The 14,308-nt window shown below is 53.4% G+C and overlaps 1 protein-coding gene across 3 annotated transcripts in view; it reads left to right on the top strand.

The window, feature by feature from the left end:
* Positions 1-9,573, top strand: part of SLC13A5 (solute carrier family 13 member 5) — a 28,136-nt gene extending 18,563 nt beyond the window's left edge. For 2 of the 3 annotated variants that reach the window (XM_053911672.2, XM_053911671.2), the window contains 3 exons: positions 1,282-1,443; positions 4,569-4,706; positions 5,866-9,573. In XM_053911672.2, the coding sequence (XP_053767647.1) occupies positions 1,282-1,443; positions 4,569-4,706; positions 5,866-5,997 (432 nt within the window). In that variant the 3' untranslated portion in view covers positions 5,998-9,573. Of the gene's footprint in view, positions 1-131; positions 1,444-4,568; positions 4,707-5,865 lie in introns of those variants that run through there. The other variant, XM_053911673.2, reaches the window with a different exon arrangement.
* Positions 9,574-14,308: the final 4,735 nt, after the last annotated feature.

The raw sequence follows: 14,308 nt of genomic DNA, 5'->3' as shown, positions 1-14,308 counted from the left end.
CAGAGCCTGGTGCATGATGGGTGCATAAATAGCTTTTGGATGAACAAATCCATCCATCTAGTCACTTCTCTATCCAGTCATCCACCCATCTATCATTCATTAACCAGACATTTCTCTTATGTCCTTGTTAGCCCAGACATGAGAATTACAGAGGAGACTGAAATATGGTCCTTGTTCGTGAGCACTTCACAGTCTAGAGAGGGGGGCATATCTGGAAGAGCATTCCAGGAAGACGTGGCACATCAGTAAAGCAATAAGTGTGTGGTCCCTAGCTGAGGAACAGAAGGTGAGGTTGGTGAGCCTAGCAGGGGCCACTCCACGAGGGTCTTGAATTCAAGGTAGGGAGTTTGGACTTTATTCTGCAGGCAGTGGGTAGCCACTGGAGAGCTGAGGCCACAGAGTGACTTGGTCAGGCCTGCCCTTGGGGAAAATCACCCTGATGTCTGGGTGGAGGCCTGGGCAGGGCCGGGGTTGAGGGAGACCCAGCAGACGCTCTGCAGCTTTCGTCAAACTCAGCCTCAGAGCTCTGGACTCCAAGGGCCACTCTCTCCTCCTTGGAACGGTTCCTCCTTTGGCCCCCAAGCAACCAGCCTCCCTTGGTTTCCTTCCAGCTCTGACTATTCTTGCTCAGCCTCCTTTGCTGACTTTTATTCTGGTCTCCCTTAAATGCGAGTGTTCCTCCAGGCTCTGTCCTTGGCCTTTTCCCTGCTCACTTTCATGCTCTCTCCTGGACGATCTCTTCCCAGCCCAATGCACCAAATTTAGATCCCCAGTTTCTGGCTCAAATTTCTCTCTTCACTTTCAAGAACTGTGGGAGACTGAGAGGACACAATGGACATGAGAGGTTTCGGGTGACTTGGTGACAGATTGGGTGGAAGGAATGAGGGGGACAGAGGTTCCCCAGGAGGACTCCTGGTCTTCTAGGTTGGACAGCAGGTGGACGGTGAATCCATTCCCTGAGCTGGGGAGCCCAGGGGGAGAAGTAGACTCGGGCTAGAGAGGAGGAATGCAGGTAGGGACATGTTGAGTCTGACAGCTCATGGGACATCTGGGTGGAAATTTCTAGAAGGAGTATAGATGTAAGTCTGGACAGTAGACCAGCTGGGCTAGAAACAGCAGCACGAGGATGGGGATTGAAATTGTGGGCGTGGATGAGGTCACCCCGGAATGTGTGCAGAGAGAGTGAGAGGTAGGGGATGGGCTGAGCTCCCCGGGGAAGGGTGAGGGGCTGGAACTGTAAGCCAGTAGCCCTTTGGTGGCTGCCCTCCGGGTGCTTCCCAGGTCTCGGGGCTGTCTGAGTGGATGGGGAAGCAGATGGAGCCCTTGCACGCTGTGCCCCCAGCAGCCATCACCTTGATCTTGTCCTTGCTCATTGCTGTATTTACTGAGTGCACAAGCAACGTGGCCACCACCACCCTGTTCCTGCCCATCTTTGCCTCCATGGTAAGTAACCCTGCAGGGGTTTGGGGGGCCCTTAACCATTATTTCACAGGAAGCTGTCAACCCAGGACTATGTCCTAAGTCCCTAGAGGCAGTGAAATCAGGGCCAGAGCCCGACCAGGCTTTCGAGACCTGGATCTGGCCCTGGCTCTGATAGGACTTGAGACCCTTGATGAGCCTGGGCCTGCCCTCAGTGCTCTGCTGGTTCTTTTTTGCATCCCTTCTTCTGGCAAAGTGCTAAGCATGAACCAGGTGCTCAGTATTTATTTGTCATTGTAACTGACTATTTCTGAAGACGGGGACTCAGGCTTGCGCCCAGGGGGCGTGGACCAGTGCTGTGAGGGAAGGCCTGAGGGTCTCTGAGAATGTAGTGCAGGTGTGAGAATGCAAAGCTGGGGGCACCGCTGGCTGGGACCGACAGGAAGAGGTCTCGGGGAAGGTGGGGCTTGGGAATGGTTGGGGGGAGAGGATGTCCTGGGAAGATGGAGAGCCCAAGTAAAGGAAATGGGGAGCGTGACTGAAGACTCCCAGAAGCCTTGTGTGGTGAACCCGGGGGTCAGGCATCAGTGTGCTATGGGCGAGCACGTTCTTGAGTTGGCACTTAAAGCAGAGCTTATAGGAAAATCAGCTGTGATCTTTTTGTGCGTTTCTTCTGTCACTCACCACATGGAAGTACCGACCTCCAGGTGGCACAGGAAGAGCCCTGGGCTTGGGGTCAGAAGACCTGAGTCTTGGGTCTCTTGGGATCCTTGAACATGTCCCTTAAGTTCTTCCCTGCTACGCTTGAGGGTCAAACAGGACGAGGGCTGTGAAAATCCCCTGTCGACTGCAGAACAAGCCTGGGGGAGGCTGTGGCTGCCTTTCTGGGGTTGGGAGACAGATTTACGGAAGCCTGAGCGTAGCATTGCAGTTGGTAAATTTCCATTTGGCTGCCCAGGTGTCCATGTGTGTAAAGAGCAAACCCAAGTGGTTTTCTCCCTTCAGTCCAAGGGAGGATGACAGTGTCAGGAATAGCAAGGTGGCTGCCCCAGCGCCCCCTCCCGTAAGCAGGCTGCCCAGACGTACACTAAGGAACATCTTTTGATGCTGGGCACGGGGTGGTGAGGCCTTCCCTCCTCTGGCAAAGGTTTGGCTTTGTCACCTCCAACCCTAGCAGTGAGCCCTGAAGCCCCAAAGACAGATCAACCGAGCTCTGCACCCAAGGGGGTGGCCAGGCCTTTGCAAACAAGCTTTCCTAGAACCAGAAGCCCCAGTAAGATTCCTCACAGTGACCTCCAAGCCCACTCACACTCCTGCCTCAGGACCCAGCTGTGGCAAAGGGAAAGGTGGGGACGCCCCAGCTGTGCCACAGAGCCAAGGCTGGGACAAATGGGGGAACCAGGAAATGGACTGGGCCCCTGACTGGGACCTCTCAGATTCTCCCAGGAGCAGTGTGACTTGGGGCAGCCTGTCTACCCACAGGAACCCTAACCTGAAACCCGCTCCTATGCCTTGACTCAGCCATTCATGGCTGCAAGTGTATCTTAGGGAGTCACCGGAGATGCTGACAAGCATGTACAGTTGACTTGAACACTGCAGGGGTCAGGGGCACAAGCCTCCCTGCACAGTCAAAAATCCACGTGTAACCTGTGGCTCCCCCAGAACTTAAGTACGGTCCCTCAGTATCCATGGGGGCTGGTTCCAGCACCTCCCTCAGGCACGAAAATTGGCGGGTGCTCAAGTCCCCTATATAAAATGGCATAGAGCAACGTGTACAGCTGACGCTGCACATCATGGGTTCCTGTCCGAGCCGCGGTTGGTTGGCTCTGCAGATGGGAAACCTGGGCATATGGAGGGCTGACTGTGCATTTATTGAAAAGAATCCGCATGTAAGCAGACCCGCACCGTTCAAGCCCGTGTTGTTCAAGGGTCAACTGTATTATAAAGATATACTTCACAGAATCATTTATTATAAAATATTTCCATGATAGTAGGGGATTGATGAAATAAGTTATCTATTCATAAATGTAATATTATCAAGTCAATTTTTTAAAAAATCAGAGTTTTGAAGGGCATTTAATAAAATGGGAGTATGTATAGTTTTTTCGAGTTGAAAATGTAATACATATCCATGGCATATAAATGTCAGATAATACCAGAGTATAGACCCTAACCCTCCAGCTTCCTCCCAGAGACAACTTCTGTTATCAACTTCTTAGGTCTCTTTCTGGATGTATTATGCGCACTCTCTCTGTTGTAAACAAATGGTATCAGCCTATGGTCTTGTTCTGCACCTTAAATTTTTAAAAATCTAACTATAGATCTTGGAGATCTTTCCATGTTAGCACGTAAAACCTACTCAGTTCTTCTTTACAGCTGCAAACTACTCATTGTTTGTATATACATATTTTACTTACCATCTTGCTACCGATGGCCGATGGCTGTTGAGTCTGTTTCCCGTGTGTTTGGCTGTTACAATGTTGCAAAGGACATCTTCGCATATGTGTCTGCTCTCGTGTACCCGTACATCTGCATGCTAGGTTGTTAACTTTGGTAGATATTGACAGATATTATGAATTGTATTATGATGCCATTCATTCATTCAGCAGATATTTAACAAGTGTCTGTCTACTCTGTGTGAGGTACTGTTACATGTGGCTGAATTTTGAGCTGTACAGTAAAAAAGATGGATACCGAATTGCATATTCAAACTGATCCCAAGCATGTACAAAAGCGCATGTGTACACAGATGTGTCTGTAGGTGAGGAGATGTGGCCCCGCCCTCTGGGCCGTCTCGGTGTGCAGCAGGACAGACAGACCTGTGCACGTGTGGGCTGCAGTGCGGTCCAAGTGGCCGGCATGGTCTTTGGCACATAGTAGGTGGCCAAGAAATATATGTTGAGTGAATTGAGGGGATTCGGAAAGGGCTCCCAGGGAGAGGGCTCAGAGCTCAGCCTTTTGGGTCCAGCGGAGTTATCGCCCGGAGGCGTGGCGAAGGGCAGAGGACCCAGGGGGATAGACACACAGAGGTGGGCATGCGCATTACATCGGGGGCGGGGGGGGGGGGGGGGGGATGCTTTTCAGAATGGTGGCCCCGGGAGCTTTTGTTTTCCGCGTCTGTGACACTGCACTGCTGTGTTTCCCCCCAGTCACGTTCCATCGGCCTCAACCCGCTGTACGTCATGCTCCCCTGTACCCTGAGTGCGTCCTTTGCCTTCATGTTGCCCGTGGCCACCCCACCTAACGCCATCGTGTTTGCCTACGGACACCTCAAGGTTTCTGACATGGTAATGCAGCCGCTTTTGTTTACTCCTATCAGCTCCGATGCTTTTGTCGCCAGAGATGCCCTGTTTACTAATAACGTGTGATGTCACGTGATTTGGGAATAGCACCAAAAGTCTCGGTCTATCCTCATTATCTGCATTTATATGCAGCTTGTCTTCTTTTTTGAAATGATCTCACATTTCATACTGTTCTGTTTCCCAAAGCTGAGAGGTGAGTTATAGAATCTGCCATCTGGAGGTGCCCGAGAAGCCACCGGGGGAGCCCTCGCTGAACACTTGGAAAGGCTGAGGGCGGGTCCCACGTGGCCAAGGTGCACTTCACAAAGTAGCAGAAGCTGTGAGGGCAGTCAAGAGGGACAAGACTGAGACGAGGGGTGGGGGCGGATGGACACTAACGACAGCCAAAGAGATGGACAGAGGTGTCTGCAGCCATGAAGCAGGGGCAGGGAGCGAGAGACCCCTGCCTGGGAGCAGAGGATGCCTCGGAAACAAACGCAACCGGAGGAGGGACTCGTCAGTTCTGCTTTGGCTTTATCACCCCTGACAGGAGAAGGAGGGCAGCTCTGAAAGGGGACAGGCCAGAAAGGAAGGTCCCTACCCCAGCACAGTCGGGCGTGTGAGTTGTCGCAGAGCCTCCGCTGGGTATCTCTGGGACTCCGCAGAGCAGGAGCCGTGGACTACACCCTCAGCTCCAGCCCCCCAGTAAAAAGTCTACATGGGGCTTGAAAGCAGTGGTTAGCGAGCCTGAAGAAAGAGCTGGCATCAGAGAGAGCCACGGGAGGCTCTCGGGGAGCCCGCAGGTGCCAGTGCGATGGTGAAGGGCTGGGGGCAGCACAGGACCTGGAGTCAGACCCGGGATCCCCCAGTAATTCCCCAAGTGGCCTGGGGTGTGGCCTCTTGTCACCTCCCTGAGGCTCAGTTTTGCAAATGTCCAGAGAGGCAGAGTTTCCCGGGGGGATGCTCTGAGCAACGATAACACTTGCTAGGTGTGACATTGCTTTGTCTGAAGGTGGGGTGGACACAGAGCACGGCCCAGGGGTGGGAGGCCCAGCACACCAGACCTTGTCCCATTCTCCAAGCACTAGTTCCCAGTGTCCCATTCACCTCTGTTCTGACACCCTGTATGACCCCAGGGTGCTGACTCTGGCCCTGTTTTTTCCAGGTGAAAACAGGACTAATGATGAACGTAATTGGAGTCTTCTGTGTATTTCTGGCAGTGAACACGTGGGGACGGGTCATATTTGACCTGGATCGTTTCCCTGACTGGGCTAATGTGACACATATTGAGACTTAGGAAGAGCCACAAGACCATAACACAGGCCCCGCCCTCCTGAGGACTCCTGAACCTTCCAGCACGCCTTCCAGCTGAGCTTTGGGCTTCACACGCCAAAGACCCCCTGATGCCCACACCCCACAGGGTCATAGCTAGGGTGGGGTGGCTGGCGGGCAGGTTCAGACGTGAAGGGAGCCTCCCAAGAGGTAGCCGGCACCCGTCTTTCCCAGGAGCCTGCTGTCATCTCTGGGACAGGCAGGCTCCACAGGGACCAGGACGCCGACTCCTGCCCCAACTCAGCCTCGTGCTGGCCTCACGCTGGGCTCTGATGTCCACTTGCTTGGTCCCAGGGTCCTCTACATGGGAATCATATCCCAGCTTGGGAGGTGAAAACACTACCTTCCAGAGCCCATGCCTCTTGCTGCTGACTTTGGGCTGCCTAGGGTCACTCCTGTCACTTGGAGGGGACAACCCAGCCCAGGGACAGAACATCTGGTCCTGGGAAGCTTCCTACTGCTGGAATGAGAGTGGGAAACAGAGCCTCCTGGAACCACCAGGAGCATAGTGTCACCACCAAAGGATGAGGAATACGAGTTGATGACTTCTAGACGATGTCACCCATGGTACGCCATTGGCGAACCGGCTCCCCTCCACTCCTCACTCCATCTTACAAATGGACCCCTTCCCCAGCTTCCCACTGCACTGCCTTCAACTCCTGGGCCCCTTGCTTTCCGGGCCCACATTCACTGGTGGGGGCCCTCCTGCTCCCCCTTTTCTTCCAGGCAGGTCAGCTTGGCTCTTCTAGGAGATACTCTTCTGCCACCCACACAGCTGGGCTCACACTCCAAGTACGGGCAGCGATGGTGCCTTGGGGTCGCAGTCGGTGTCTAGGTCCTCCCTCACCTGCAGGCCCAGAGTGGATGCAGCTGTTAATTGCCAAGAGCAGGGACCTCTCAGAGTTGGTCTGTCCTGCCAGGGTCTGAGCACCCCTGGGGAGAGCCTTGACTTTGCTGACTGGCCTTCGCGGCTATGCCTGGTGGTGACAGAGCATCACGGAGAATGAGCAGTACTCGGTGCTCCCCGAGCAGACGGCCCCTGCCCGTGAGTGGATCTACCTGCACTTGCTGGAGCAAAGACCCTGAATGGCCGTGGGAACCCTCAGGAACCCCGGTGAGGGAGACTTGCGTGACACCCACCCTCTTTCCCAGCAGCCCCATTTTCTTTCCTCCTGCTGCTGCTCTGGAAGGGAGGCAGTAGCAGACAAATGAGGTCCAATGATGGCATTTTTCAGGGCAGGAGAAAGTATGGGAACCCAAGGAAACCCCCTCAAGGGCCGAGCGTGTACCTGGTTCCTTGGGTGGGAAAATTCTTTACCACCCCATTTGCCTCCCATGGAAAGGTGCGCTGCGCTGTCTCTGGTGCTCTGTCGTGTGCGGGGGGCAGGGGCGGGCAGATGGACGGACAGTCACTGCCCACCTCCCGAGTGCCAGGCCTCCCTGTAGCTGGTTCATCCCCCACTTAGCTCATCTGATATTCGCAGCAGCCCTGTGGCAGAGGCAGGTATTATTGCCCTTGTTTGTCTTCCAAGAACACTGAGGCTGAGAGAAACCAAGCAAGCCATGTGCCCCACACACATCGAGGCAGCGGCACGTGGGTCTTCAGCCTCCATGCCCACTGCTCCTTCCTCCGGTCACTGAGGGCCTTGGCCTTACAAGGCCTGCAGGGAAAAGTGGGCGGCCAAGAGCAAGTCCACCCCAAGGCCCTGCCTGCTCAGGGAAGATCATCGAACAAGAGCCCCTTTCTGCCGCCGCCTCTCGAGATGGGCTCAGGACAGTGTTGGGCCAGACACGGCTGAGTGTTGCCTGAAGAAGCAAAGCATTCGTTTGGAGAGAACAGCATGGAAGTGGCTACCTGCTCCCCCACCGAGGCGAAACTGATCCACCCCCTATTACTGCTCTCTGTGCCACCGCTGTGGGCGTGTCTGCCAGCCAGTCTGTGGGCTCCCCAAGGACTTGCCCTGCCCTCTGGGTCCAGTGCCAGCACCGTGACTGACCCCGAGCAGGCCACCGTAACTGGGATTGGTAAATAAACAAGTGATCACTGTGGTCAGTGAGATGCATGCCTTGTGGTGGTGGGCAATGTCAGTGAAGGCCATCCAAGGTGGGCACTGGAAGATGACTAGGACTGGCCGGGCTGATGAGGGGGGTGTGGTGAGGTGGGTGGAGGACTCTACCAGACTCCATCTGCTTGAGGGTCGACAAGAAAGCTGGGTGGGGGCTTGAGGAAGCTGGACAAAGGTTGTTTCTATACAGTGTCTCTTGAAGTTGGCTGGAGTTGCTAACAGTTATGGCCAGTGCCAATCAGGATTGTTTTGGGCTACAAGTAAGAGGGAAAAAAAAACCCCAACTGACAGTAGCTTATACCCTAAGGGCATTTAATGTTTGCTTAACAAGAAGTCTGGAGGTAGAGAGCTGCTGATATTGGTCCAGCAGCTCACATGGGCCACCAAGGACTTGGACTCCACCATCCACTCTGCCATCCTAAGGGCATCTTGCCTTTCTTTAGTCCATGCCTGACCCTCGTGCTACGAACACAGCTGTATTGAAGACAGTAAGAAAGAGATGCGGGGTGAGGGCCCGACAGTGCCTGCTTATTCTGTCCTTTTTCTTAGGAATGCAAAAACTTTCTCAGAAGCGCCCACTGACTTCCCTTTATGTCTTATTGGCCAGAATGAGGTCATATGGCTATCCTTAGGCCAATCATTGACAATGGGTTCTTGGAATACCACTGGAATACCACAAGACCAATTAGGACCCATCTCTTGGGCTTGGGGAACAGGCGTACGCTTCCTGAAATGACGAAGTTCCCACCCACTATAAAATTTGGGATCTGGCAGGAAAAAGTGGAGAGCTCTTGGGTAGGTGATGAGCAGGATCTGGTGTCATGGCCCTTTCAGAGGGCTGTCCTCACTGCAGCCTGCTCGAGTGGTTGCCTCTCCATGGCGTTCGGAAGAAACATATTCCTAGGTGGGAAGAGAGTACGTGGTTGTATGGTCAAGGGCTTCAACTCTGCTTCCAGTTCCCAAAGGCCAGGGCTCCAGGAGACCCACTGGACGGGGAGGCTGGAGTGTGGATCCTGACTGAGCTTGGCCCTGACACCTGGCACAAGTCAGTCCACTCTCTGGGCCTCAGTTTGTCCCAGGGAGGGGCCGGACTAGAGGATCTATAAAGGCCTGTCACCCCCTACCCCATCTGATCCTTCATCTGCTCGGGCCATAGGCAGTCCTGCCCCCAGGCCCCGTGCTGTCTCGGACCCCATGCTTGGAGTCTATCACACAGCCCACTTCCTGTGCCCATCTGGGTCTTAGCCATTTGCTGAAAGCCTTTTCAGACCTTCTCCTCATCCACATTTTGCCTGTCACATTTCGTAGAGGGGTTCTACCCAAGACCCTTCGGTTCTCTCTAAGGCACCTGCATCAGACGTTTGGACTGCTCTCAACTGTTTTGCCAGGAGTTTACAAGGATCCTATGCATTCCAAAGGTCAGGACCCCGGGTTCCTTACCCTCTGATACCACAGCTGGGCTCCCTTGCAGCCCTCCAGGCTGAGAACTTCCTGTGGGAAAGAGCTGGGCCTCCTCCTCTGGCAGGACCAGTGAGCAGGGCACCCCCGGGGACGCGTGAAGTTCTCTCTCCTCCCTATCACCGCTCCAACACTAGCAAGGAGAGCGGACAGCGAGGCCTTTGCGCTGGGCCCGAGCAAGGAATGGCGTCAGTAGCAGAGTGCAGCTCTCAGAATCAGTACGGACATTCTGGGTAAGGCCCTCGATGGCATATTCTTGTTTGAGGAAAAAAGACCAAAAGCTGATTGATTAAAAACTACACCTGGCAGTCACTCCTATTCTTAGCTCAGAACTCTTTCCTCCAGAACTCTCTCCCCCTAGTCTCACAGCCTCTTACAAGCTTTGTCTCCCAACCCACCAAAGAAGCTCCTTTTCATATTAAAAAAAATCGTGTCAAGATGAATCTTAAGTAGGGTGAGTTTTTACATTTCTTAACAGAAAACTCATCACTTCAGGCTGAAATCCTGGCCATCAGATAGTTTATTTCCCCCGGTGTCCTGAGCCAGGGCTTCCGCTCCCACTTCCCCGCCCAGGGAACATCCTCCAGCACTTCCTGGATCTGCTCGTCTGCTTGCCCACCCAACCTCAGAGACACAGCTGTGCACGCCAGCCAGCAGGCGGTCCTAGGGCAGCATCGACGTCCCTGCTGCCAGCCACCAAGGGTAGAGCAATACTAAAATTCAATCTCAATCGGGAAATTGAATCAATCGTGGGATCTTCACTGTGCCAAAACTCAGTTTTATATTTAAAAACATATGAACACTGTAGAAGAAATTCCAACAGTACAAAAAGTACTAAGCCATGGCCCGCCCGCTTCAAGGACCTCCACCCCCCTCCAGAAATAGGCTGCGAGCAGTGAGCAGCTCCTCACTCGTTCTCCTGGAGATGAAGCACAGGCACGAGCTTACGCCTTCGGTGCAGGTCCTCTGGGTTCCCTACGGACGCCCGCGAGCACGGTTTCCGTCCCTGTCGCCACCCCCCTCCGGTCCACCCCGCCCCCACCCTGCTAAATTTACTTGGAGATCATTCCATTTCAGGACATACTAAGTTTGACTAAGGTGTTTTCTTTTTAATTCAATATTTTTTGTTTCTAAATTGAGGCAAAATTAAATTCACTGAATCGCACAGATGTTATTAAGTGTTCAGTTCGGCGACACAGACACATGGCGTCAGCGACACCCGCTCCCCTCTCCGTCTGCCCGAAAGTCCTCCTGCCCCTTCTGCTAACCCGCGCCCTCCCCGCAAGCGCCGCTCTGATGTGTTCCCAGGGCTCCTTCCCCTGTTAAACGTCATATAAAGGGAACCCTACGATACATACTCTTTTGTGTCTGGTTTATTTTGTTTAACAAAATGCTTTTGAAATTCATTCGTGTTGTTGTGTGCACACATTCACTTCTTTGTTGTTGTTGCCAAGGACTGTTCCATTGTACGAAGGGGCCGCGGTTTGTTTACTCTCCTTTGCTGGATGTTTGGGTCGTTCCACTGGGGGGGAGGGGGGGCCGTTATGAATAAAGCTGTTATCAAATCCCCTGAATCAGTCTCTTTGTGGTCATGTGTTCTCATTGCTCTTGGACGCGTGCCTATGAGTGAGCCTCCGTCTTTTTAAGAGCTGCATAGCATTCCCTCGTACAATCAGTGTATACCGCACAGTAGACAAGTCCCCTACTAACGGCATTCGGGCCATTTCCAGTCTTTTGCTGCTACTGGAATACACAGGCCTGTACTTGCATCTTTGGGTATCTATGTGAGGAGAATGCTTTCCTAGAATGAAGTGCTGGATCAAGGAGTACATGTATTTAAATATGTGACACGTATTGCCAAATTGCTCTCCAAAGAGGCAGAGCCAACGTATATTCTCGAGAACTGTGCGTGAGGCCTCACTCTCACGCACCCTTGGCAACTCTGCACAAACTTCTCAGTCTTTGCGAATCTGCTTGTTGAAAAATGCTCTCTCACGATGTTCATTTCTATTACTTTAAATTGCAAGTAACGTTGACCATTTTTCACGTATTTATAAACCATTTGTGTGTCTTTTTTGTAAATTCCCCGTTTCTCTTCCATTTTTTGAGAGTTTTGTTTAAAAGCCTCTTCTTATTCATTTGTAAGAACTCTTTATATATTGAGGAATCAGTCGTTTGTCTAATTAGGACTTTATCGTGCATGTTAAGATCTGGTGAAGCTAGTTATTGTTTACTCCTTTTAATTTACTCCCCCAGCTATCCTCACATATTTCTCCATAAGTATTTCTGAATCAGCTTCTCTAGTTCCAAGAAAAACCTGCTTGGCATTTACCCCTCTGGCTCTCTCTCCTACTCCTGTTTCTTTCTCTCTCCAGGGTTCCTTGACCTCAGCTCTACTGGCATTTGGACCAAATCATTCTTTTGTGTGGGGAGCAGTTCTGTGCACTGTGGGATATTCAGCAGCGACTTGGCTTCTGGTCACCAGATGCCAATAGCAACTGTGCACTCTCCCAGCCCTAGCTATGACAATGAAAAATGTCTGCAGGCATTGCCAAGTGCAGGCATTGCCAAGTGCAGAGTGAGACTGACTCACTCGGAGCTCGCTGCATTGTCCTCCTTCGTGTTCCTAGAGCAGCGAATTTCAACCGCCGCGCCACGGCACACCAGTGCGCCACAAGAATCATTAAAACACGCAATGCCTGACTATTTAGTCCGGGGCATGGACCTCTTTTCCCTTAGATTGTCAAGTGAAAAAATGACAAGAGCCAACACAAAATCATACCTAACCTTCATCAGATCGGCAAAAAATATATTTTTTGGTGTGATGCAGAATTTTAGCGATCAGTTCAGGTGTGCCGGGAGATGAAAAGGCCGGAAGTCGTGGTCCTGGAGCTGCGCTCTCACACACCCTTGGCCACTCCGCACGAACGCAGGGGACACCCCTGCTCCCTCCCCTCTCTGCTCAAATGTTACTTCCCAGCCTGTTTTAAACTGCAATCCCCCACCTGCCCTGCACTCTCTGGGCTATTCCTGATTTTGCTTTATTGCACCTTTCACCTTCTGATAGGCTATGTGACTTACTCCTTTAGTCCTTTATTTCGTTCGGCAGGGATTTTTATCTGTTTGTTCTCTCCTGTACCCCCTGTGCCTAGAACACACCTGGTGCATAGTAGGCGCTCAGTCAGTGTTGAGTGAATGGCTGAATCGGAACAGGTTTGTGGGTTGCCTTAGGTGCGAGATGACAACACTGAATCATCCTACACAATAAAGCGGTGTTTTCCCACATACTGAGGCTTTCTTTTATATCCTCCTGTACAGTCTTAAAAGTTTCTTACAAATAAGAAGTTCTAAATGTTTTGTAGTGAACATTTGCCGGGCCTGTTTTCACTTTTCCTCTTGGTGGACTTGGGAAGTAAAACTGCCTGACTCACGTGGGTGGGCGCAGCTGCACGCAGGGGCCAGGCCCCAGCCACTAACCTGGCAAGGGGCCCTGGGGCCTGCAGTGATGTCGGAGTCCCCTTGCTCCCCATCGTTCAGCCCAGAGCTCTTCCTCACAGTCTCCTGGGAGGGCCTCTGCCTTGGCTGGTGGTGCTTCCTAGGCGTCCAGCCCCATCCTTCTCCCTGAGGGGGTTCTGGCCCAGAGACATTGATGGGACATTGCTCCAGACAGTCCCACTGTATGGGGCCTCTGCAGAGACCCAAGGGCTCATCTCTGAGCTCTCCTGCAGGGCAGGTGACACAAGCAAAGGGTGACCTTACCTTTCCTGGCCAGTGCCCTGGTTGGGTGGGAGGGGCCTGTGATAGAGGGCAGTCTGTCAGTGGAGTAGGGTGTTGGAGGAGAGCCCTTTCCCTGGCTGGCTCTGAGAGGGCAGAGAATGAGGGGTCTTCCTCCCCTGCCTCTGTCTCCTCAGACCCTTACAGAGGGGCCCCTGCTCCCTACCTGGCACTGCGCTCTGGGCCAGGCCTGAACTAGGGTAGAGGTGGGGAGCACCCGGCGCAGGTCATTCCTGTGACCCTTCGCAGGTTCTGAGAGCTGTGAGCCGGCCCTGCAGCGGGCACTTTGTGAAGGGGGCCGCTCTTACTTCGTCAGCTGTGTGTGCCACTGCCGGGGCTCCTTTTTGGCAGGACCTATGAGGATGCCTGTCAGAGCCACGTGAGCCCCAGGTCCACCCCAAGGTCACCCTGACTGTGCCTGAGGGAGCCTCCAGAAGGGCCTGAAACTGAGGTTTAGTGCCACCCAGGGCAGGAATAAGACCTTTAGAAGCACTAAGCTCCAAAAAGATTATGGGGCCCCCTCCTCTTGGATAACATAAAAGAAGAGGTGCTCATGAAGTGCGAGCAGAGGCCTGTAGAAAGTGCTGTGTAGTGTCCTGCCAACACTCAGCCTGGGCCTCCCTCGGGCCCCCATGGCCCTGCTCAGAGCCCAGAGTTGGGAGGCCCAGCAGGCAGGTCTGGGCCGTTGGGGAGGCTTAGCCCAGGGCCTGTGGCTTGCAGGGAGGCTGGGAGGCAGGCCCCCCGTGGGGCCGGGGCAGGGGGGGGCGGTGGGGGGAGGGGGGTGCTGCAGCAGTGTCCCGTGGTGCGCCACTTCACATTTATAGTTACAGCGCTTCTCAGTTTACTGTCCCTGCGGCGGGAGGCCCCGCTCTCTGGAAACCACAGCTGTGGCCGGTGGGGGGCCTTTCTGAGTACTGTGCAGCCACGGCCTCGCCTCGCCTGGGGCCTCTTCCCAGAGCCAGGTTTCAGGCTGGAGGG

The sequence above is a fragment of the Desmodus rotundus genome, chromosome 9 (genome assembly GCF_022682495.2).
Source record: "Desmodus rotundus isolate HL8 chromosome 9, HLdesRot8A.1, whole genome shotgun sequence".
NCBI classification, from domain to species: Eukaryota; Metazoa; Chordata; class Mammalia; order Chiroptera; family Phyllostomidae; genus Desmodus; species Desmodus rotundus.
The sequence above is the reverse complement of the archived record's forward strand: the minus strand, read 5'-3'. Positions and strand labels throughout refer to the sequence as shown.